The sequence below is a fragment of the Kogia breviceps genome, chromosome 18 (genome assembly GCF_026419965.1).
Source record: "Kogia breviceps isolate mKogBre1 chromosome 18, mKogBre1 haplotype 1, whole genome shotgun sequence".
NCBI lineage: Eukaryota > Metazoa > Chordata > Mammalia > Artiodactyla > Physeteridae > Kogia > Kogia breviceps.
In genome coordinates, this window is record NC_081327.1 from 13603122 (window position 1) to 13629132 (window position 26011).

At 40.6% G+C, this 26011-nt stretch overlaps 2 protein-coding genes across 3 annotated transcripts in view; both read right to left on the reverse strand.

Moving 5' to 3' along the window:
- The window catches only part of ZNF875 (zinc finger protein 875), a 35244-nt gene extending 20292 nt beyond the window's left edge, over positions 1–14952 (reverse strand). The window contains exon 1 of one of the 2 annotated variants that reach the window (XM_067019061.1): positions 14924–14952. The gene's annotated coding sequence lies outside the window, so the exon portion shown is untranslated. Of the gene's footprint in view, positions 1–14839; positions 14853–14923 lie in introns of those variants that run through there. The other variant, XM_067019058.1, reaches the window with a different exon arrangement.
- The window catches only part of ZNF383 (zinc finger protein 383), a 48259-nt gene continuing 36255 nt past the window's right edge, over positions 14008–26011 (reverse strand). Inside the window, exon 5 of the mRNA XM_067019149.1 lies at positions 14008–15094. Within this exon, the coding sequence (XP_066875250.1) occupies positions 14232–15094 (863 nt within the window). The 3' untranslated portion in view covers positions 14008–14231. The remainder of the gene's footprint in view (positions 15095–26011) is intronic.

Below are 26011 nucleotides of genomic sequence, written 5' to 3' on the forward strand. Positions count from 1 at the left end.
TGGTGGTGATGGTGAGTGAGAGAGGGGTGAAGAGGAGGCATAATTTGACAGTTTTGTTCATCATGGACTGGGGGGAGGGGAGATTTTGTTCATCATTTTTAAGATAATACATTAAAATATTTATCTTGATTATTGAGTGTTTTTGGTGCTTCCTTAAATTCTGTACCCAAAATCCCCACATTAAGGAAAAGCATAGATAGATCTGATGCTACATGAACCTCATTGGCACCTACTGGCCTGTAGCTTTGATAAGAGGAGATTAAGTAGCCAGAAAGAGTCCTTTAGGAGCTTACCCTGAATTGTTGACTTGTGAGTGATCTTTTCTTTCCTGACTTCCTTAAAATCCACAATTTCCTGATAACTACTCCCCTCAAAGCACCACCCTCAAGGCACCTCCAAGGCCCATCACGGTGCAAATATTCAAAGAATACTCTTAAATCTTAACACTCTACTCCAGTTTCTTTCCCAATATCCCTTTGCCTGGAGAAGTAAAAAAAAAAGAAAAAAGGTTTGTATGTTAGTATCAGCCTCCCCGACTGCACAGGGGTTCAGGAAGGAGGCTCAGCCCAGCACCCTATTCCAATCCTTGAAAGACCTCACTCACCAAGGATTTCATATCCCTGAATGTGGAATGTTTCTAAAAGAACTCGGTGGGCACCAAAGTCAGGCATGGGGCTGAGAGGAGCACAAATAAAATGGAGGGACTGAAAAGTGTCAGAGAAGGGATGGAGGGTGTGGGGGGGCGGTGGGGGGAGCCGAGGAGGTGGGATCCTGAGATAATCCAGATCCTTATGTGTAGACATGTGTACACAGTCTGTGAAGAGAGATCCAGGCTGACAGGTTATCTATAATAAATCACACATAACAGCAGGTTGGATGATGATGGGGCCCTGGGAACTTTCTCCCCTTTCTCCCTTCCAGGGAGGGGAAAGGGACTGGAGATTGAATCAATCGCCAAAGACCAATGATTTAATCGATCACATCTATGTAATGAAGCCTCCATAAAACCCCAAAAGGATGGGGTTTGGAGAGCTTCCAGGTTGGCAGAGATTCAGGGAGAGTGGAGTGTTCAGAGAGCATGAGAGCTCTGCACCCCTCCCCCATATCTTGCCCTATGCATCTCTTCCATCTGGCTGTTCCTGAGTTATAATCTTTTATGATAAACTGGTAATCTAGTAAGTAAAATGATTCTCTGGATTCTGTGAGCCACTCCAGCAAATTAAATGAGGAGGGTGTTATTGGAACCTCCAATCTATAGCCAGTTGGTCAGAAGCCCAGGTGACAACCTGGACTTATGACTGGTATCTTGGGTGGGTGGAGTGGGGAACAGTCTTGCAGGACTGAGCCCCTCACCTGTGGAATCTGATGCTATCTCTGGGTAAACAGTGTCAGAATTGAGTTGAATTGTAGGACACTCATTTGGTGTCCCCGAATTGCTTGGATGTGTGGAGGAAAAAAACCCCACACATTGGAATTGGGGGTACAGAACCCTTTTACCGTGGACCTGAGTTTGCTTAATCTAAGAGCTTTGAGATTTAATTTCTGTCCTTTGAGGAATCCTATTTCCCACACTCCTATCTGGGCTCTGAGGCTCAAAGATGTGAAAATCCATTTAAATTATAAACACAATGGAAAAAAACCTACTCATGCCTATCTAGGGAACATATCTGGTTAAAATTAACATCAGATAAAACTCAGTTAAAAAGAAAAAAGTGAAAAAATATTCTTTGAAATTAAAAGCCATACAAACTACTGTGTCACTGATAAGTTGAACAAGAAATTGACCTGGGGCTTCCCTGGTGGCGCAGTGGTTGAGAGTCCGCCTGCCGATGCGGGGGACGCGGGTTCGTGCCCCGGTCCGGGAAGATCCTACATGCCGCGGAGCGGCTGGGCCCATGAGCCATGGCCACTGAGCCTGCGCGTCCGGAGCCTGTGCTCCGCAACGGGAGAGGCCACAACAGTGAGAGGCCCGCGTACCGCAAAAAAAAGAAAAAAAAGAAAGAAATTGACCTGCAATCTACAAAATCATTGGAAGAAACAATAGTGAAAATACTTCAGTTTGAAATCTGTGTAATGAGGTTACCTGAGTACCCAGAGATACCACCTTAAACACAGAGCCAAAAAAGACAGAACAAAAACTTAAGCTCTATATACATTTTTGGACGGAAGTTCTAGTTTCAGTAAGGTCAGAAGTTTAAATAAAAATGACCACAAAATGGAAAAACAAAACTCCAGAACTGGGGAAGAAGGGCTAGTCTAAATCATTGATTAGTCAAATTATTAAAAATTGATTTAATTTCCAATGAATGATGAGGAATAAAACAGTGGTTAGAAGGAAACTTTTAGCCTGAAAGTAATCTATGACTTAGAAATTAAGGCAGAAAACTAAGAATCTAGCAGTCAACTTTCAGGGCAGAAAACTAACAGAACAATAGAATATGAGAGATGGAAGAAATAATTAGATGGGGGCAGAGAGAGGTGCTCATGGGGATACAGGAGGCAGGAAGAACATATGGAGTTTGTGCATAAAATCACTATAAAGAAACAGTCCTTGGGACTTCCCAGGTGGCGCAGTGGTTAAGAATCTGCCTGCCAATGCAGGGGACATGGGTTCGAGCCCTGGTCTGGGAAGATCTCACATGCCACGGAGCAACTAAGCCCGTGCGCCACAACTACTGAGCCTGCGCTCTAGAGCCTGCGAGCCACAACTACTAAGCCCGCGTGCCACAACTACTGAAGCCCGCGTGCCGAGAGCCCGTGCTCCGCAACAAGAGAAGCCACCGCAATGAGAAGCCCGCGCACCGCAACGAAGAGTAGCCCCCACTTGCCGCAACTAGAGAAAGCCTGCACGCAGAAACAAAGACACACGCAGCCATAAGTAAATAAAATTTTTAAAATATATATTAAAAGGGCTTCCCTGGTGGCGCAGTGGTTGAGAATCCGCCTGCCGATGCAGGAGACACGGGTTCGTGCCCTGGTCCGGGAAGATCCCACATGCCGCGGAGCAACTAAGCCCGTGAGCCATGGCCGCTGAGCCTGTGCGTCCGGAGCCTGTGCTCCGCAACGGGAGAGGCCACAACAGTGAGAGGCCCGCATACCGCAAAAAAAAAAAAAAAAAAAAAAAAAAAAAAAAAAAAATATATATATATATATATATATATATATATATATATATATATTTAAAAAAAAGAAACAGTCCTTAGGTAGGTGGATACACAGGGATCTTGCTAGATGTGGAAGGAAGAAGACAGATACCCCTGGAGGGTATATTCAGGGAGTAACATTGAATGAAAAACAAGAGACAGAGTCAAGTGTGGAGGCTTTCCCATCTTACACAGAGATAGAGGGCAGCATGGATAACATTAGCAAGTGATGGGCACAAACAAGGAGTCAATAAACATGGGAAACAGCCCCTCGAGAGGAGATGAGGAAAATGAGCACAATCCCTTCCTCAGAAAGACAGTGCTTAAATCCATGCATGTGGGAACTCAGGTTCAGAGGCAAGACTAGGAATCAGTCAAGAGACAGCCGCCCACACCTCTGCAGTGTCACCTGCAGCCATAGGGTGGCAGGCAATACCTTCTGTTCCAGCAGAGCTGGCCAGAGAGAGCAGTTAGAACAGGAGAGGTGAGAGAGGATTCAGGAGAAGCCAGGACCTTCCGAAGGACCTTAAGTCCTGCTGGTCTCACAGTGAAGCCCCAGCAGAGGGAAGGCTCCACCGTGAAAGAGAAAACACAAAGGAAACATAATATTTGTCTATTTTCAAAATAAAATATTTAACACATGTTCAGGTAGAGATGGGTACAGAGACAGAAGTAAGGTAGACGAATCGGCTAGACACCACAGGTATGTAATGATGGATAAATAAATGATAGGTATGGGGAGATTATCCACATATGCAGACTTTATATGTTCACATAAATATTTATATTTATGCATCTCCCAGCAGAGATGTTTACATAAACTGCATTTACACTGTGAAGCTGACAAGGAGATAAAGTGAAAATAAAACAGCTATAGAGAGTGTCAGTCTCTGTGTTTAGTGGGAAGCACACGAGCACAGCTTCTCCCTTCCCTTCTGAACACCACTAATGCCTGCAGCAGTAGGTGGCAAATCACAGCCTGGGCCACCCCTCCCAGAATGTCACAAACATGGACATACATACCACAGAACTCACTAGAAACCAAAGCCAGGAAGTGTAGGGGCTGTGGAAGACAGCCTTCAAGTAGGAGGGACTAGAAAATTCCAGGATGGGGCACTGGGGAGTAGAGATTCCAAGAGGATCCAGATGGCTGTGCAAGGGCCAGGTAGAGAGCAGACATGTGTCAGTAACTCAAATTTGGTACAGCAGACCCACCCGGAGGGCTTCTTAAAGACAGATTGCTGGGCCCCACCTCCAGAGTTTCTGATTCAGCAGGGCCTGAGAATCTGCTTTTCTAACACGTTTCCAGGAGACACTGATGCTACTGGTCCAAGGATCACACTATTAACTAATCTAACACTAGGTTTAGGGGAGGTACTGAAGAGCAAAGAAGCAGAAGAGACCTGAAGCCTTTGCTAGGGGTTTCTCTGTAAACTTCTCAAATATAAAAACCTTCAAGACACTGAAAGAGCATTTTCAGCATCATGTCTACAAATACAAGGTACCAGTCAGGGAGTGTTCCGTCAGGTAGTGATGGGCCCGACCAGGGTCCTCATGTAAACCTTTCAGAAAAATCTGTGACCCTGGCACTCTGAGAACCCCTACTTTCCACCTTCCCTCCTGGGGGAGTGGCAGGGGGGGGTCTGACACCTTGTTTCCTGAAAACACTCCATTATAGCACAGGTAAGAACTTCTTCAAGACACACATTTTTATGTACTTTCCTAGGTAAAAGTCACTCCCATTCAAGTAGGAATTTTTTAAAATAAGTTATTCTGATATAATTCTATATCAGTTTAATTCTACATCAGTTTAATGGAAACCCTAAAATATATAGAAAAGATATAAAAATAATTATCAAAAATATTCAGTGAGGTAAAGCAATACTTAGAGTGAGATATTATAATCCTAAAATACATATACCTATATGTGCTATTTTAAAAATCAAGGCAGAAACATAAGGGACTCTATACAAACCTCTAAATTTATGATTTCTAGTTTAACTCTAAAATTAGAGATCTGTCAAGAAAGATACATTTTTTAAAAATGGGAAAAATATCTAGGTCAACTAATGGGTCAAAGAAAATAATCATTAGGAGGTAATTGCAAGCAAATGCCCAACCAAGACAAAAAGGTGTGTCACCCCCTAAAATGGGGGTTAGAGGAATGTAAGACAGAAGAAATCAGGCCAGAATTTTAAGAAAGGAAATGATTTTCCATGTTAAAAAAAGATCATGACAAATGGAAAGAAAGGAGAGAGGGAGGCAATAGTCACAGACTCTGGGGGGTGTTGGAGCAAATGAGAATAAAGGAGGCCAGAAGAGAGTTGGAGAGTGTACATAAAATCATTCTCTAGAGCTGTACTGTCCAATAAGGTAGCCATCTCATGTGGCCATGGAGCACTTGAAATACATCTAGTCCAAACTGAGAACGCCTAAGTGTAAAATACACTCCAGATTTTGAAGACACAGTGTGAAAAAAAAGAATGCAAATTAACTCATTAATAAGTTTTAGACTCATTAAATGTTGAAATCATGATATTTTGGATATACTGGGTTAACTAAGTATATTAGTAAAATTAATTTCACTTGTTTCTTTTTAATTTCTCTAAAGCAGGTACTAGAAAATTTTAAATTACGTATGTGGCTTGCATTATATTTCTCTTGAAAACCACTGCTCTGGAGAGAAATGGTCTCTAGGGAGGCAGGAACATGGGTACCACAGTAGAGGTGAACAGAAGGGGATGGCAGACTCCCCTGGTGAGTACATTTGGCTGTTGACAGTGGGGGACACAGGAGAGATTCAGGTGCGGACATGCCACCATCTGCACATAGCAGAAGGGTAGCATGGGTGACACTAGTGGATACTGGGCTGACACACAAAACTACTTAGTTTTATAAAAAGTTTTAAAAGATACTGTTAAATCACTGACAGCTCCCAAAACAAATTGTAATAGAAATGAGAAGAGACTTAGGAAGAAATGATACATAAATACCCAATATCAAAATGGCTGGCTGAAGACTGTCTCCTTCCCCCACGACTCCCATCCAAGTATAAATTGTAAGAGAATTGAAGCTCCAAATCAGTAAGCTGAGATTGTGAGGATGTTTCTTTTTGGAATAGGAACTTCATTTCCATGCTGGGGTTGAAGGTGCCCTCTTGTCATCTCTATGCTATGCACTTTTTTTTTTTTTTTTTTTTTTTTTTTTTTTTTTTGTGGTACGCAGGCCTCTCACTGTTGTGGCCTCCCCTTTGCGGAGCACAGGCTCGGGACGCGCAGGCTCAGCAGCCGCGGCTCACGGGCCCAGCCGCTCCGCAGCATGTGGGATCTTCCCGGACCGGGGCACGAACCCGTGTTCCCTGCATTGGCAGGCGGACTCTCAACCACTGCGCCACCAGGGAAGCCCGCTATGCCCTTTTTGATTAAAAGTCACCTCTAATTTCTTTTGTTTTTTTAAAAATAAATTTATTGATTTTAGGCTGTGTTGGGTCTTTGTTGCTGCACGTGGGCTTTCTCTAGTTGCGGCGAGTGGGGGCTACTCTTCATCGCGGTGCACGGGCTTCTCATTGCAGTGGCTTCTCTTGTTGCCAAGCACGGGCTCAGTAGTTGTGGCACAGGGGCTTAGTTGCTCCATGGTATGTGGGATCTTCCCAGACCAGGGATTGAACCCATGTCCCCTGCAATGGCAGGGGGATTCTTAACCACTGCGCCACCAGGGAAGCCCACCTCTAAGGTTAAGTTAGACATCAATAACAGAGAAAACTAAAGGAAGACCTAATTTGGATGTTTAAGAAAACAAAGTTCAAAATTCACTGCTAAGGAGAATGAATCTTCATGGGAAATAAAAAATACTTCTTCATGAACATTAAAGAAAATTCTAACAGCCAAAATTTTTGAAATTAGGGTAACCCAAATGAGAGTTGAATCCTCTTAGAGGAATTTTAATTTCCCACCAAAAGTGTTTTACAGCTAAGGGTAGAAAATTATCTTTACAGCTTTTCATAAAGGACTGAAACTAAATATCCAAGATCATGTCCTCCCACTCTGACAGGAACTATTTCTGAGAACAGAAGAGGTATACAGGACCTGGACCTGGAAACTACTCAGGGAATCTGGAATATTCTCTGAGGGGATATCCACCGTCGAAAACTGGCAGTAATAATAAAACAATCACACAAACAAAACCAGACAACTCTTGTGATATGGTTGGAGCCTGAGGTCTTCAGATGGGTCATTTTCTATCCTGGGGTCTGAATAAGCCAATTATAACCCCGTAAAATGATGTGAACATAATGAAAGAGAAGGATTTCGGTTCTTTTGTAAGTCACTTACAAAAAAATTCAGCTGATCCCAGATTCTACCACAGCAAACACAGGGAAAAATGAAGGAATATCATTACAGTGTGAAGGGGGAGTTCTGTGACCCAAGAGTATTTTGCCTAGCCCAGATGCTGTTCATGTGCCAAGGAAAGGAAAAATAATGTGAGATATGTAATGCCACCTCTTACTGATGCACCTCTCCTGAAAACCTTAACCAAAGCTATCATTCCTAAACCTAGCAGACGAAACAAAATTAAGGTCTCAAGGTTTGAAAAGTTATAAAATGAAGCACTGCCATCATTCACCAGAGATTGTCTAAATAATTGACATAAATATAAGTAAATGAATGTCCAAGTCTAAAGGGATTCCTGAAAAACAGGTTATATATTGTAAACAATGTCAACATTAATAAACATGTGTCCCACAATGTACCCCAGATGATATTGGCATGGCCTAGAAAGTTGAGCAGGGAAAGTTAAAATACATCATGAATTCCTCATTTTAAAATGAGGAGTCCAAAGTTCTTGTATTATTTTTGAATTGAATAATTATAGAAAATGTGCCAGGAAAGATGTTTTTGAAATGTATAAAATTAACCACTTATTAAACCTAAATATTGGCTGTATGCTATCAACTATCACAGAGAAAATAAAAGCAAAGAAAACATGGTCCAGGGCACTTCCCTGGTGGTCCCATGGTAAAGAATCTGCCTTCCAGTGCAGAGGACACGGGTTCGATCCCTGTTTGGGGAACTAAGACCTCACATGCTGTGGCAGAACTACTGAGCACAGGTGCCTCAACTAGACACCCTGCGTGCCACAAACTATAGAGCCCATGCACTCTGGAGCCTGCACCACAACTAGAGAAGAGAAAACCCTCAGGCCACAACTAGAGAGAAGCCCTGCACCACACAAAGAGTGCAGCAACGAAAGATCCCATTTGCTGCAACGGAGACCCGACACAGCCAAATAAATAAATAAATAAATAAATAAATAAATAAATAAATATATAAATGGTCCATAAAACAAAATAATGTAATGTGAATGAGTGAATGCATGAAATAGTATGATAAAAATAAAACTGAACATATTAGTTACAGTAATAAGCAAAAATGGCCTGAGGGACTTCCCTGGTGGTCCAGTGGGTAAGACTCCTTGCTCCCAATACAGGGGGCTGGGGTTCAACCCCTGGGTGGAGAACTAGATCCCACATGCATGCCGCAACTAAGAGTTTGCATGCCGCAACTAAGAAGTCTGCATGCCGCAACTAAGAAGTCTGCATGCCGCAGCAAAGATCCCGTGTGCTGCACCTAAGACCTGGCACACCAAAAATAATAAATAAATATATATATATATTTTAAAATGTGCTAAATTCGCCAATGAAAAAAGTACAAATCCAGTTTAATTACCACCATACTAAGAGTCCCCAAGTACTTAAGAATATGTGCATTAAAAAATAAATAAATAAATAAGAAGAAGAAAGAGAAGAAATGGGGAGAAAAAAAAAACAGATGAGAGATTTAAAGGGATGTACTTGCCTTTTTACTCTGGCCTTCAGGGCTCCTTGCTGCTGGGAGGTCCTGTCCCAGCTCTAGACCAAGCAACAGGAGGATTTTAGAGGGATTAGTAATTTCTCTATTATCTATAATAATTAAAATATTCTCAACAGTGTGTGTGAAAAATTTAAAAACCATCACAGGTGACTAAGACAGAGACTACAATACTATCTATCTCCCAGTTACCTACCCACAGGTTGAAGGGTCATTAAACTGTTAGGGTCACTGTCTCTATTATCACTATGACACCAGGTCACAACCAAACCATCAGGTACTACACAGACTGCATGTCTCAGCTGAAATATGCTGGGCTTGGAGAAGCACTTATCCATTGGGGGGACACCAGGAGGTGACACACATGTATCTGGGTGTGAGTTTGAATGAGTGATAAAATTCTCATGCCCACAGCTCCTCTGTCCCTCACTAGCACTGCAGTGTGTGGCCTCATGTCTTTTGGGAGGTGGAACAGGGAAGGGAATACACATTCCAGCTATACCATGGGGAAAGAGGGAAAGAGACACTTTGGGATTTTTTTCCCTGATTTCTGAGAGCCTTTTCTCATTTCCCTCTGGGTTATGTTTAGACAATCCTACTATCCACAGCTTTGCCACCCCAAACTGTGGCCCAAGTCACCTCCTGGGCCTTTCTCAGTGTGAATGTTGAAAGCATAGCCTTACCTCTTCAACCTCTAGCAAGATATGTTCAAAATTCAGACCTATAAGGAACTAGAAAAAGAAGAGCAAAGAAATGTAAAGTAAGCAGAAGGAAGGCAATGATAAATATTAGAAAGGATATAAACAAAAAAATAGAAAAACAGTAGAGAATCAACAAAACCAAAAGTTAGTTCCTTGAAAATATCAACAAAATTGGTAATAATAGACTAAGAAAAAAAGGGAGAAGATTCAAGTTACTAATATCATGAATGAAAGAGGAGACATTACTACTGACCTTACAGAAATGAAAAGGATTATAAAATAATATTATGAACAATTTTATGGTAACAAATTAGACAACCCAGATGAAATGGGAAAATTCCTAGAAACACACAAACTATCAAAACCTATTCAAGAGAAGTATGCCTTTCTATGACAAGAGATTGAATCAGTAAACAAATAACTTCTGTTATGGACTGAATGTTTGTATCTCCCACAAAATTAATATTGAAGCCCTAAACTCCAACATGATGATATTTGGATGTGGAGTCTTTGGGAGATAATTAGGCTTAGATGAAGTCATGATGGCAGGGTGCCCATGATGGGACTAGTAAGAAGAAGAAACCAGAAAGTGCTCCCTCTCTCTCTCTCTTTCTCTCTCTCTCTCTCAGTCTCTCTCCTCTGCCATGTGAGGAGGATACAGCAAGAACAGACACCATATCTGCTGGCCCCTTGATCTTGGACTCCCCAGCTTCCAGCTTCCAGAACTGTGAGAAATAAATGTTTGTTGTTTAAGCCACCCAGTTTATGGTATTTTGCTATAGCACCTCGAATTGACTGAGACAACTTCTAACAAAGAAAAGTTAAGAGTCAGATGGCTTCACCAGTGAATTCTACCAAACATTTAAAGGAAAATTAACAATACTTCTCAAATTTTCCCCTCAAAAAGGAGGGAACACTTCCTAACTCATTCTATGAGGCCAATATTACCCTCATATCAAAGCCAGTTATATACATCACAGAAGAGAAAAACTACAGACCAATATTGTTTATGAATATAGATGCACAAATCCTCAACAAAATACTAGCAAATTGAATCAAGCAGCTTATTAAAAGAATTACTGTATGCACCATGACTAAACGGAATGTATCCCAGAAATGCAAGGCTGGTTCAATACTGGAAAATCCATTAATGGAATACATTATATTAACAGAATGAAAGAAAAGGGGCATTATGAAAATACCTATAACTAATATCACACTTAATGGTGAAAGCTTTCCCTTCTAAGACAAGAAACAATACAAGAATAACTGCTCTCAACAGGTCTCTTAAACATTGTCCTGGAAGTTCTAGCCAGGGCAATTGGGCAAGAAAAAGAAATAAATGGTATCCAAATTGAAAAGGAAAAAATAAAACTATCTATTCACAGATAATATGATCTTATAGAAAACTCTAAAAAATCCACTAAAAAACCATTAGAGCTAATAAATGAGTTCAGCAAAATTGCAGGATACAAAATTGATATACAAAACTCAATTGTATTTCTGTACACCAGCAATGAACAACCCAAAAATGAAATTAAGAAAACAATTCCATTTACAATAACATTAATGACACTTAAGAATAAGTTTAACTAATGAGGTATAAGTCTTGTACACTGAAAACTACAAAACATATTGTTGAAAGAAATTAAAGAAAACCAAATAAACAGAAAAACATCCTGTATTCATGGACTGGAAGATTTAATGTTGGTAAGATGGCAATACTCCCCAAAGTTACTGCAGAGTCAGTGCAATCCGTATCATAAGCCCAATAGCCTTTTTTGCAGAAATGGACAAGCTAACTCTAAAAGTCATATTGTTATTGCAAAGGAATGGTCAAAAATATCTTTTTTCTTGAAGAACAAAATTGGAGGACTCACATTTCTTGTTTTCAAAACTTACTACAATGCTACAGTAATCAAACCAGTATGGTACTGGCATAAAGACAGACATACAGATCAATGGAATTGATGTTGATTTTTTTTTTTTTTTTTTTTTTTTTTTGGCCATGGTGTGTGGCAGGCAGGATCCTAGTTCCCTGACCAGGGATTGAACCCGGCCCCTGCTGTGGAAGCGCAGAGTCCCAACCACTGGACTGCCAGGGAAGTCCCAGCTCAGTGGAATTGACTTGAGAGTCCAGAAATAAACCCATACATATGGTCAATTGATTTTCAGGAAGGGTTCAAGACTAGTCAATGAGGAAAGAATAGTCTTTTCAACAAATGGTGCTGGGACAATTGGGTATCAACATGCAAAAGAACTAATTTGGACTTCTACCTCATACTATATATAAAAATTGATTCAAAAAAAATTGATTCAAAATGGATCAAACCTAAATGTAGGAGCTAAAACTATAAAACTCTTAAAAGGAAAAATAGGTATAACTTTCTGTGACTTTGCATTATGTAAATTTCTTAAATATGACAGCAAAAGCACAAGCATCAAGAGAAAAGAATAAATTGGACTTCATCAAAATTAAAAACTTTTACACATCAAAGGACACCAACAAGAAAATGAAAATACAACCCAAAGAATGGGAGAAAATCTTTGCAAATAATATATTCATAAGGGCCTGGGATTATATAAATAACTATTACAACTCAAACATAAGATAAACAATCCAATTTAAAAATGGGCAAAGCACTTGAATAGACATTTCTCTAAAGAAGATATACAAATGGCCAATAAACACATAAAGAGAAGTTCAACACCATTAGTAATTAGGGAAACGTAAATCAAAATCACAGTAAGATACTACTTCACAGCCATTAGCATGGCTATGATTAAAAACAAAACAAACAAACAAACAAAATATGGGAAATGACAAGTGTGGCTGAGGATGTAGAGCAAGTGGGACCCTCATACATTGCTGATGACAAGATAAAATGGATCTATGTAAAACAATTCAGCAGTTCCTCAAATAGTAAAACAGAATGATCATATGACCCACTAATTCCACTCCTCCATATATACCCAAAAGAATTAAAAGCATATGCTCAATGAAAAATTCGTATATGAATGTTTATGGTAGCATTATTGATAAAACCCCAAAACTGGAAACAATCCGAATGTCCGTCAACTTAAAAATGGATTTTAAAATGCTGTATATCCATACAATGAAATATAGTTTGGCCATAAAAAGAATGAAGTACTAATATATGCTACAACATAAATGAACCTTGAAAACATTATGAAAGTGAAAGAAGCCAGACATAAAAGGGCACATATTGTCTGACTCCTTTTATATGAAGTGTACAGAATAGGCAAATCTATAGAAACAGAAAGTAAATTAGTGGTTGCCAGAGGCTGGGGGAGGGGGAGAATGAAAAGTGACTGCTTAATAGTAATGGGGTTTCTTTCTGGCCTGATGAAAATATTCTGGAATCAGACAGTGGTGATGGTTGTACAACATTGTGAATATATTAAAAACTATTGAATAATATACTCTGAAATGGTTAAAATGGTGAATATGTTTTCTGAATTTTACCTTAATAAAAAAAATTTTAAACCCAGTGATTCTTTGGAAAAACATTTTAAACAAATCTTTATTTTTTGAAAGTATATGCTATATAAAGATGACACAATATCCTAGTCTAGGATTTGCTTTAAAATACTTCAGGACTGTGTGTGAGGGAGCAGCGTGGAATAGAGGACACAAAATTCATCATGAATTGATTACTGAAGCTAGATGATGGGGACATGAGTGTTACATTGTTCCATTTCTGTATTTGTTTGAAATTTTCCAAGTACATGTAAAAATCCAATGTACAAGAAAATACTAAGCCCAGTTTTTTACAAGTTTTAAAATACCCATCAAGGGACTTTCCTGGTGGTCCAGTGGTTAAAACTTTGCCTTCCAATGCAGGGGGTGCAGGTTCAATCCCTGGTCGGGGAACTAAGATCCCACATGCCTCGTGGCCAAAAAACCAAAACATAAAACAGAAGCAATATTGTAATAAATTCAATAAGGACTTTTAAAAAAATGGTCCACATCAAAAAAATCTTTTAAAAAAATAATTTAAAAAATACCCATCAATTCTACTCCTAAGTATAAACCCAAGAGAAATTAAAGTATATGTCCACACAAAGATGCGTACCCAAATGCTCACAGCAGCTTTATTCATAACGAACAAAACCTGGAAAACCTGGAAATAACCCAAATGTAAATGTCCATCAACAGATGAATGGACAAACTGTGGTTCACTCAAACAATGGAATACTACTCAGTAATAAAATGAATGAACCTCTGAATACATGCAACAACATGAATGCAGACATTGAGTGGATAAAGTTCTATATGAAAGATTACATATTGTGTAATTCCACTTATATGATATTCTATAACTTGCAAAATCAATCTATGGTTTTAGAAGTCAGGATAGCGACTCCCTTTGTGGGGTAGTGAGTGGAAAGAAGCATGCAGAGGTCTTTTGGGAGGGCTAAAAATGTTCTATTTCTCCATCTAAGTGCTGTTGATCTGTCCTCTTTTCTGTATAAATATTAATGAATGCCATACATCATTAAGCCTGATCCATGTTGTGCACCTCAGCACCCATGCCCTGGCATTCGCCCTGGCTGCGGAAGGCACCTGCATGTGCAGAGCCCAATCCTGGAAGCCTCTCCCTACAGTGCACTTTCTGGTGTGTCTGCAGGTGTACTCTCTGACTGAAGCCCTTCCCACACACGGCACAGGGGTATGGCTTCTCCCCTGTGTGCACCCTCTGGTGCCTCTTGAGGGCCGAGCGATGCCTGAAGTCCCTCCCACAAGCCTCACAGCTGTAGGGCCGCTCTCCCGTGTGGACCCTCTGGTGGATACCCAGGTCCTTGCTCCAGCTGAAGCACTTCCCACAGGCCTCGCACCGGAATGGCCTCTCCCCAGTGTGAACACGCTGGTGCAGGTAGAGGTTGGCTCTCTGGCTGAAGCCCCGGCCACATGTGTCACACACATAGGCCTTGTCTCCTGCATGGTCCTGCTGGTGTCGTGCCAGCGTAGAGCGTGAGGTGAAGCCCCGGTCACATACCTTACAGGCATGGGGCTTCCTTCCTGTGTGGACACTCTGGTGGATCTGCAGGGCTGCCCTGCGGCTGAAGTCCTTGCCACAGTCACAGCACCTGAAGGGTTTCTCACCTGTGTGGATGCGCTGGTGGATAGAGAGGTTGGAGCTGCGGCTGAAGTCCTTCCCACACACACCACATCTGTAGGGCTTCTCACCTGTGTGTATTCGCCGATGGATGGACAGGTTGGAGCTACGGCTGAAGTCCTTCCCACATTCCTCACATGTGTGAGGTTTCTTTCCCATGTGGTTCTTTCTGTGCCTTCTCAGAGCAGATTCTGAGTTGAAGACTCCGGAACACTCCATGCATCGGTAGGGCTTGTCTCCTGGAAGGAGCACAGGAAGGTTAAGGTCTGTTGTCCTTTCACTGAAGGCTCTTCCACCCCTGTCATATGGAGAGGGCTTCTCTCCCATATGGGTTCACGGGTGAATCTGAGCTGGTTGAAGTCATGGCCACACTGGGGACAGCTATAGGGTTTTTCTCCTGGAGATACTGGCCAAGAGAGAATCCCATCATTCTCATCCCTGACTCCTGGGACAAAGAAAATTAGATGACGAAAGTGAGCAGAGGTTTTGTCTGAGGCTGCACGGTACTCCTGGACACACTTAGGCAGTACTGGTAAGGCAAAGAAACTTCACTGAGTGAAGAAGTGCTACTGCTGGTCTCTGTCCTCCTGACATTAGGTTTTTCATTTTTACTTCAAGGGGAATGGGAAGATATTGGGGACTTTTTCCTTAGTCAAGGAAACTAAATGTTACTAGAAACACCAAGTCAAATTCCATGAGCTACAACTGGGTTAATGTTGTCAAAGTATAATTATCAAAAAGTTAAAAATATAACTTTCATACAATTATGGAGTGAACAACTGTCAAAATTTTAATGAGGAACTAAGAAAATAGTAATGCTGGTTCCAAGTGAATTGAGGAGCTTGGGCATTTAATGTTTTTATAAAAAATGATATGTGGGGGGACCTTCAAGATGGCAGAGAAGTAAGATGTGGAGATCACCTTCCTCCCCACAATACATCAAAAATACACCTACATGTGGAACAACTCCTACAAAACACCTCCTGAACACTGGCAGAAGACCTCAGGCTTCCCAAAAGGCAAGAAAATCCTCATGTACCCAGGCAGGCCAAAAGAAAAAACAGAGACAAAAGAATAGGGATGGGACCTGCACCTCTGGAATGGAGCTGTGAAGAAGGAAAAGTTTCCACACACTAGGAAGCCCCTTCACTGGTGGAGATGGGAGTGAGCGGGGGGGAACTTTCAGAGTCACAGAGGAGAGTGCACCAACAGGGGTGCAGAGGGCAAAGCAGAGAGATTCCCGCACAGAGGATTGATGCCGAAAAGCACTCACCAGCCCAAGAGGCTTGTCTGCTCACCCACTGGGGCAGGTGGGGCTGGGAACTGTGGCTCGGGCTTTGGAGGTCAGACCCCAGGGAGAGGACTGGAGTTGGCGGCGTGAACACAGCCTGAAGGGGGCTAGTGCGCCATAGCTAGCGGGGAGGGGGTCTGGGAAAAACTCTGGACTTGCCTAAGAGGAAAGAAACCATCGTTTCAGGGCATGCAAGGAGAGGATATTCCTTCCCTGTCTGCCCACAGAAGGCAGATCACCGCCTAAACAAGCTCCAGAGATGGGCGCGAGCCGCAGCTAACAGCTCGGACACCGAAGACGGGCATGAAATGCTAACGCTGCTACTGCAGCCACCAAGAATCCTGTGTGCAAGCACAGTTCACTACCCACACCCCCCTGGGAGCCTGTGTAGCCCGCCACTGCCAGGGTCCCGTGATCCAGGGACAACTTCCCTGGGAGAACACACAGCATGCCTCAGGCTGTTGCACTGTCAATTCCAATTATAACTACCGTACCCCTCCCTCCCCCCCGCCTTTCCCCCTGCCCCCACCCCCTGGCATGAGTGAGCCAGAGCCCCCTAATCAGCTGCTGCTTTAACCCTATCCTGTCTGGGCGGGAACAGATGCCTGAGGGCAACCTATACACAGAGGCAGGGCCAAAACCAAAGCTGAACCCCAGGAGCTATGCGAACCAAGAAGGGAAAGGGAACTTTCTCTGTGCAGCCTCAGGAGCAGTGGATTAAATCCCCACAGTCAACTTGAGGTACCCTGCATCTGTGGAATACCTGAATAGACAGCGAATCAACCCAAACTTGAGGCGGCAGACTTTGGGAGCAACTGTAGACTTGGGGTTTGCTGTCTGCAACTGACTTGTTTCTGATTTTTACGTTTATCTTACTATAGTTTTTAGCACTTGTTATAATCGGTGGATTTGTTTACTGGTTTGGCTACTCTCTATTTTTTTATTACTCTTTTTATTTTAATAATTAAAAATTTTTTAAAAATTATTTTATTTAATTTTCTTTCTTTTTTTCTCCCTTTTCTTCTGAGCTGTGTGGCTGACAGGTTCTTTGTGCTCCAGCCGGGTGTCAGGCCTGAGCCTCTGAGGTGGGAGACCCGAGTTCAGGACACTGGACCACGAGAGACCTCCTGGCCCCACATAATATCAATCGGCGAGAGCTCTCCTAGAGATCTCCATCTCAGTGCTAAGACCCAGATCCACCCAACGGCCAGCAAGCTCTGGTGCTGGACACCCCATACCAAACAACTATCAAGACAGGAACACAACCCCACCCATTAGCAGAGAGGCTGGCTAAATTCATACTAACTTCACAGACACCCCAAAACACACCACTGGACACAGCCCTGCCCACCAGAAAGACAAGATATGGTCCCACCCACCAGAACACAGGCACCAGTCCCCTCCATCAGGAAGCCTACACAAGCCACTGAACCAACCTTACCCACAGGGGGCAGACACCAAAAACAACGGGAACTACGAATATGCAGCCTGTGAAAAGGAGACCCCAAACACAGAAAGTTAAGCAAAATGAGAAAACAGAGAAATATGCAGCAGATGAAGAAGCAAGGTAAAAACTCACCAGACCGAACAAATGAAGAGGAAATAGGCAGTCTACCTGAAAACCAACTCAGAGTAATGATAGTAAAGATGATCCAAAATCTTGGAAATAGAATGGAGAAAATATAAAAAACATTTAACAAGGACCTAGAAGAACTAAAGAGCAAACAAACAATGATGAACAACACAATAAATGAAATTAAAAATTCTCTAGAAGGAATCAATAGCAGAATAACTGAGGCAGAAGAACAGATAAGTGACCTGGAAGATAAAATAGTGGAAATAACTACCGCAGAGCAGAATAAAGAAAAAAGAATGAAAAGAATTGAGGATAGTCTCAGAAACGTCTGGGACAACATTAACGGCACCAATATTTGAATTATAGGGGCCCCAGAAGAAGAAGAGAAAAAGAAAGGGTCTGAGAAAATATTTGAAGAGATTATAGTTGAAAACTTCCCTAATATGGGAAAGGAAATAGTCAATCAAGTCCAGGAAGTGCACAGAGTCCCAAACAGGATAAATCCGAAGAGAAACATGCCAAGACACATATTAAGCAAACTACCAAAAGTTAAATACAAAGAAATAATATTAAAAGCAGCAAAGGAAAAGCAACAAATAACATACAAGGAAATCCCCATAAGGTTAACAGCTGATCTATCAGCAGAAACTCTGCAAGCCAGAAGGGAGTGGCAGGACATATTTAAGGTGATGAAAGGGAAAAACCTACAACAAAGATTACTCTACCCAGCACGGATCTCATTCAAATTCGAAGGAGAAATTAAAACCTATACAGACAAGCAAAAGTTAAGAGAATTCAACACTACCAAACCAGCTTTACAACAAATGCTAAAGAAATTTCTCTAGGCAGGAAACACAAGAGAAGGAAAAGACCTACAAAAACAAACCCAAAACAACTAAGAAAATGGTAATAGGAACATACATATCAATAATTGCCTTAAATGTGAATGGATTAAATGCTCCAACCAAAAGACATAGACTGGCTGAATGCATACAAAAACAAGACCCATACATATGCTGTCTACAACAGACCCACTTCAGATCTAGGGACACATACAGAATGACAGTGAGGGGATGGAAAAAGATATTCCATGCAAACGGAAATCAAAAGAAAGCTGGAGTAGCAATTCTCATATCAGACAAAATAGAGTTTAAAATAAAGACTATTATAAGAGACAAAGGAGGACACTACATAATGATCAAAGATCAATCCAAGAAGAAGATATAACAATTGTAAATATTTATGCACCCAACATAGGAGCACCTCAATACAAAAGGCAAATGCTAACAGCCATAAAAGGGGAAATCGACAGTAAATAATAGTAGTGGACTTTAACACCCCGCTTTCACCAATGGACATGTCAACCAAAATGAACATAAATAAGGAAAACAAGCTTTAAATGACACATTAAACAAGATGGAGTTAATTGATATTTATAGGACATTCCATCCAAAAACAACAGAATACATTTCCTTCTCAAGTGCTCATGGAACACTCTCCAGGATAGATCATATCTTGGGTCACAAATCAAGCCTTGGTAAAGTTAAGAAAACTGAAATCGTATCAAGTATGTCTTCCGACCACAACGCTATGGGACTAGATATCAATTACAGGAAAAAATATATAAAAAATACAAACACATGGAGGCTAAACAATATGCTCCTAAATAACCAAGATATCACTGAAGAAATCAAAGAGGAAATCAAAAAATACCTAGAAACAAATGACAATGAAAACACGACAACCCAAAACCTATGGGATGCAGCAAAAGCAGTTCTAAGAGGGAAGTTTATAGCAATACAATCCTACCTCAAGAAACAAGAAACATCTCAAATAAAAAACCTAAACTTACACCTAAAGCAATTAGAGAAAGATGAACAAAAAAACCCAAAGTTAGCAGAAGGAAAGAAATCATAGAGATCAGATCAGAAATAAATGAAAAAGAAATAAAGGAAACAAGGGCAAAGATCAATAAAACTAAAAGCTGGTTGTTTGAGAAGATAAACAAAATTGATAAACCACTAGCCAGACTCATCAAGAAAAAAAGGGAGAAGACTCATATCAACAGAATTAGAAATGAAAAAGGAGAAGTAACAACTGACACTGCAGAAATACAAAGGATCATGAGAGATTACTACAAGCAACTCTATGCCCATAAAATGGACAACCTGGAAGAAATGGACAAATTCTTAGAAAAGCACAACCTCCAAGACTGAACCAGGAAGAAATGGAAAATATAAACAGACCAATCACAAGCACTGAAATTGCAACTGTGATTAAAAATCTTCCAAAAAACAAAAGCCCAGGACCAGATGGCTTCACAGGCGAATTCTATCAAACATTTACAGAAGATCTAACACCTATCCTTCTCAAACTCTTCTAAAATATAGCAGAGGGAGGAACACTCCCAAACTCATTCTGCAAGGCCACCATCACCCTGATACCAAAACCAGACAAAGATGTCACAAAAAAAGAAAACTACAGACCATTATCACTGATGAACACAGACACAAAAATCCTCAACAAACTACTAGCAAACAGAATCCAACAGCACATGAAAAGGATCATATACCATGATCAAGTGGGGTTTATCACAGGAATACAAGGATTGTTCAATATACGCAAATCAGTCAGTGTGATACACCATATTAACAAAATGAAGGATAAAAAACATGATAATCTCAATAGATGCAGAAAAAGCTTTCAACAAAATTCAACAACCACTTATGATAAAAACTCTCCAGAAAGTAGGCATAGAGGGAACTTACCTCAACATAATAAAGACCATATATGACAAACCCACAGCTAACATCGTTGTCAATGGTGAAAAACTGAAATCATTTCTTCTAAGATCAGGAAAAAGACAAGGATCCCCACTCTCACCACTATTATTCAACATAGTTTTGGAAGTTTTAGCCACAGCAGTCAGAGAAGAAAAAAAATAAAAGGAATCTAAATCGGAAAAGAAGTAAAAATGTCACTGTTTGCAGATGACATGACACTATACATAGAGAAAACTAAAGATGCCACCAGAAAACTACTAGAGCTAATCAATGAATTTGGTAAAGTAGCAGGATACAAAATTAATGCACAGAAATCTTTTGCATTCCTATACACTAATGATGAAAAATCTGAAAGAGAAATTAAGGAAACACTCCCATTTACTACTGCAACAAAAAGAATAAAATACCTAGGAATAAACCTACCTAAGGAGACAAAAGACCTATATGCAGAAAACTAAAAGACACTGATGAAAGAAATTAAAGATAATACAAAGAGATGGAGAGACATAACTATGGTCTTGGATTGGAAGAATCAACATTGTGAAAATGACTATAATACCCAAAGCAATCTACAGATTCAATGCAATCCCCATCAAACTACCAATGGCACTTTTCACAGAACTAGAACAAAAAATTTCACAATTTGTATGGAAACACAAAAGACCCTGAATAGCCAAAGCAATCTTGAGAAAGAAAAATGGAGCTGGAGGAATCAGGCTCCCTGACTTCACACAATACTACAAAGCTACAGTAATCAACGTAGCATGGTACTGCACAAAAACAGAAATATACATCAATGGAACAGGATAGAAAGCCCAGAGATAAACCCACACATATATGGCCACCTTATCTTTGATAAAGGATGCAAGAACATACAATGGAGAAAAGACAGCCTCTTCAATAAGTGGTGCCAGGAAAACTGGACAGCTACATGTAAAGGAATGAAATTAGGACACTCCCTAACACGATACACAAAAATAAACTCAAAATGGATTAAAGACCTAAATGTAAGGCCAGATACTATAAAACTCTTAGAGGAAAACATAGGAAGAACACTCTTTGACATAAATCACAGCAAGATCCTTTTTGACCCACCACCTAGAGAAATGGAAATAAAAACAAAAATAAACAAATGGGACCTAATGAAACTTAAAAGCTTTTGCACAGCAAAGGAAACCATAAACAAGACGAAAAGAGAACCCTCAGAATAGGAGAAAATATTTGCAAATGAAGCAACTGATAAAGATTAATCTCCAAAATATACAAGCAGCTCATGTAGCTCAATATCAAAAAAACAAACAATCCAAAAATGGGCAGAAGATCTAAATAGACATTTCTCCAAAGAAGAAATACAGATTGCCAATAAACACATGAAAGGATGCTCAACATCACTAACCATTAGAGAAATGCAAATCAAAACTACAATGAGGTATCACCTCACACAGGTCAGAATGGCTATCATCAAAAAATCTACAAACAATAAATGCTGGAGAGGGTGTGGAGAAAAGGGAACCCTCTTGCACTGTTGGTGGGAATGTAAATTGATACAGCCACTATGGAGAACAGTATGGATGTTCCTTAAAAAACTAAAAATAGAACTACCAAATGACCCAGTAATCCCATTACTGGGCATATACCCTGAGAAAACTGTAATTCAGAAAGAGTCATGGGGCTTCCCTGTTGGCACAGTGGTTAAGAATCTGCCTGCCAATGCAGGGGACACAGGTCCAGGAAGATCCCACATGCCGCAGAGCAACCCTGCGCTCTAGAGCCCACAAGCCACAACTACTGAACCCATGTACCACAACTACTGAAGCCTGAGCACCTAGAGCCCGTGCTCTGCAACAAGAGAAGCCACCACAATGAGAAGCCTGTGCACCTCAACGAAGAGTAGCCCCCACTCACCGCAACTAGAGAAAGCCTGCACTCAGCAACAAAGACCCAACACAGCCAAAAGTAAAGAAAAAAAAAAAAAAAAAAAAAAGAATCATGTACCACAATGTTCACTGCAGCACTATTTACAATAGCCAGGACATGGAAGCAACCTACGTGTCCACTGACAGATGAATGGATAAAAAAGATGTGGCACATGTATAAAATGGAATACTACTCAGCCATAAAAAGAAACAAAACTGAGTTATTTGTAGTTAGGTGGATGGACCTAGAGTCTGTCATACAGAGTGAAGTAAGTCACAAAGAGAAAAACAAATACCATATGCTAAAACATATATATGGAATCTAAAAAAAAAAAATGGTTCTCATGAACCTAGGGGCAGGACAGGAATAAAGACACAGACATAGAGAATGGACCTGAGGACACGGGGAGAGGGAAGGTTAAGCTGGGACGAAGTGAGAGAGCAGCACTGACATATATACACTACCAAATGTAAAACAGATAGCTAGTGGGAAGCAGCTGCATCACACAGGGAGATCAGCTCAGTGCTTTGTGACCACCTAGATGGTGGGATGGAGACGCAAGAGGGAGGGGATATGGGGATATATGTATACATACAGCTGATTCACTTTGTTATATGGCAGAAACTAACACAACATTGTAATGCAATTATACTCCAATAAACATGTTAAAAAAAAGAAAAAAAAGATATTTGCCTCCAATCAAATAAATATTTAAATATTTTCAATTAAATTATCAGCATAAAAAGTCAAATAATATATATTTTTGAAGTTGCTACCCATCCCTTCATGGATTCATAGGATTATTAATGGCATTTTCTCCTGGCTGACTGGTTCTCACCTAAATAGGAGCTTCTTGGTATTGTTTCCTCCATCCACACATCATCTCCTTGTTCAAAATGGGAAATCATTTCTGGTTTGGACAGCAGATGTCCTGCTTGCGGGGAAAGACAAGTGGATTAGGGCAGTATGATGTGGACAAGGACCCTGCCACAAGTCAATCTTATCACTAGGTATTCGTGAAGGTCCTATGAAGACTGGGAAAGGTGAATAAAACCACTGTGCATCAAAATCACATTTTATATTTATATATATGTAGGCACACAGACACACACAGACACACACAGACACACATAAATAAACAAACAAACAAATATTTTCTCCCCCAGAGAAAAAAATTGTTCCAGGAGTTCCAGGAACTTCAGTGAAGAGGCCTATTTGCAATATACAACAGTAATAATTCTCAGTGGGGTGAAGAGGCAGTAATGATTCTGTGTCCACCAGAGAAGCACTGCCCAAAGTGTGGTTTGAAGAGACTTATCAAAAATGTAGACTCCATTCCAAATCCACTGAATCAGTAGCCTTGGTGATAGAACCTAGGGATGTAGGTTTTTCAGATAACCTTTTATTTTAGAGAAAAATAGCAAGAGTGATACAGAGAACAGAATGCCTGTAGAACCCTAACCCATAGTCACCAATTGTTAATATTTGGCCCATTTACTTTATTATTCTCTCTCACACAATTCTTTTTTAAACAACTTAAGAGAAAGTTACAGGCCCCATGGCTCTCTATGACTAAATTCTTTCAGTACACATTTCCTAAGAACAGGGACATTTTTTTCCATAACCACAATACAGCCATCAAAATCAGGAAACTTAACATTGATGCAATATTAGTATCTAGTTCACAGTTAATTTGTAAATGATGCCAATTGTCTCAAATATGTTCCGTTTAGCACTATTTTCCTAGATATTTTCTAACTAGAATAAGACATTGCATTCCGTTGTCTTATCTCTTTAGTCTCCTTTAATTTGTACAGGAACTGGCATTTCTTGCCTTCACCTCAGGTATTTTCTATGCACTCTCAAATCTGATACCCACTACCATTAAGGGATCTGGAATATGTGGACCCCCAAATGCAAATCCCCTCAGGATTTACTCTATACAACTGAACCCGAGAGAAAGCAGATGGGTTCAGGAAGATGCTGTTCTCACCCAAGGAGATGAGATTCCCATAGTTCTCCAACATCACTTCTCTGTACAGGTGCCTCTGAGAGGGATCCAAATGCTCCCACTCCTCCTGGGTAAAGTCCACAGCCACATCCTGGAATGTCACCAGCTCCTAAAACAACAAACAACGTCACCCTCAGACACCCATTCCCACAGATGCATCTGACAAGCACCAGTGACATGTATAAGTGGTCCTGAGAGTTTCCAGGGTCCTGAGTTAGACTAACTTAGGCACACATCCATGCACTTGATTGTGTTATATCATGTAGAAGATTGAAAAGATACATGAGGAACATTTTTTTTGATGCTTCAGCCCTTAAAGTCTTTTTGGGTGAGAAGACTCAAACTTCAACCACAGTACACCAAAAGCTACACAATTCCAGAGGTGTCATCCACACAACATTCTATGATCAGAATAAGCTTGAGATTTACTTGGGGAAGGGTCCAGAGAAGGAGTCCAAGGTGGGTTGGGGCCATGAGGGCAGGTACCATGGAGAAAGCCAGGTACCAGCCTTGTGAGATGGTTAAAATGTGAATAGAGGGAAGGGAGGTGGGGAATTCCAGTTGGCAAGAAAAGTGAGTGGACAGCTGTGTGGGAAGGAACAAGACATAGATCAACAATAAGGACTCTTTGGTTAATAAGAAATGCTATATAGGAAACCTCCCTCTGATAATTATATATTAACAATGTTTATTATGGGCCCCAAATCCCCACTCACACATCCACAATAGAAAGGATATATGAACTCTGGCAGAGTCACATGAAGGACTAATATTCAGTACCAATTCCCAAACTGTGGTTCAGGGACCCATGAGGTTCCCCAAGACGCTGTAAACATTATTTTCATAATAATTCTCAAGGCTTATACACTCTTATTCTCTTACAACAATATGGAGGCTACATGTCGTGTGATCTTACAACTGAGAAAATGTTGAAGCAGATGTAAGATTCCAGCTGTTTTCTATTAGGCCAGACATTAAAGAGATTAGCAAAAATATAAAACATTTCCATTCTTCTTTTTTATTTTTTTTGTTTTGGAAAATTAAGTATTTTTCATAAAATGTGACATTAACTATAATGGATTATTATTATTATTTTTTTTTTTTTTTCGTGGTACGCCGGCCTCTCACTGTTGTGGCCTCTCCTGTTGCGGAGCACAGGCTCCGGACGCGCAGGCTCAGCGGCCATGGCTCATGGGCCCAGCCGCTCCGCGGCATGTGGGATCCTCCCGGACCGGGGCACGAACCCGCGTCCCCTGCATCAGCAGGCAGACTCTCAACCACTGTGCCACCAGGGAAGCCCAATGGATTAATTTTTGAATGGATTAATAAATATTTTAAATTTTTGTTAGCTTGAACCGCCAATCTGGTAATATTGACAACACACATAATAAAAGCCATTTTTTAAAGTGTAAAGGGGTCCTGAAACAAAAACTTTTAGAAACTACTGCTATACTGAAATGAAAGTGAACAAACTACATATACATGAAACAATATACATCAATCTCACAACATAATATTGATAAAAATCAGGCACAAAAGAGTACTGTACGTACTCCTGATTCTATTTTAAAAGTTCAAAAT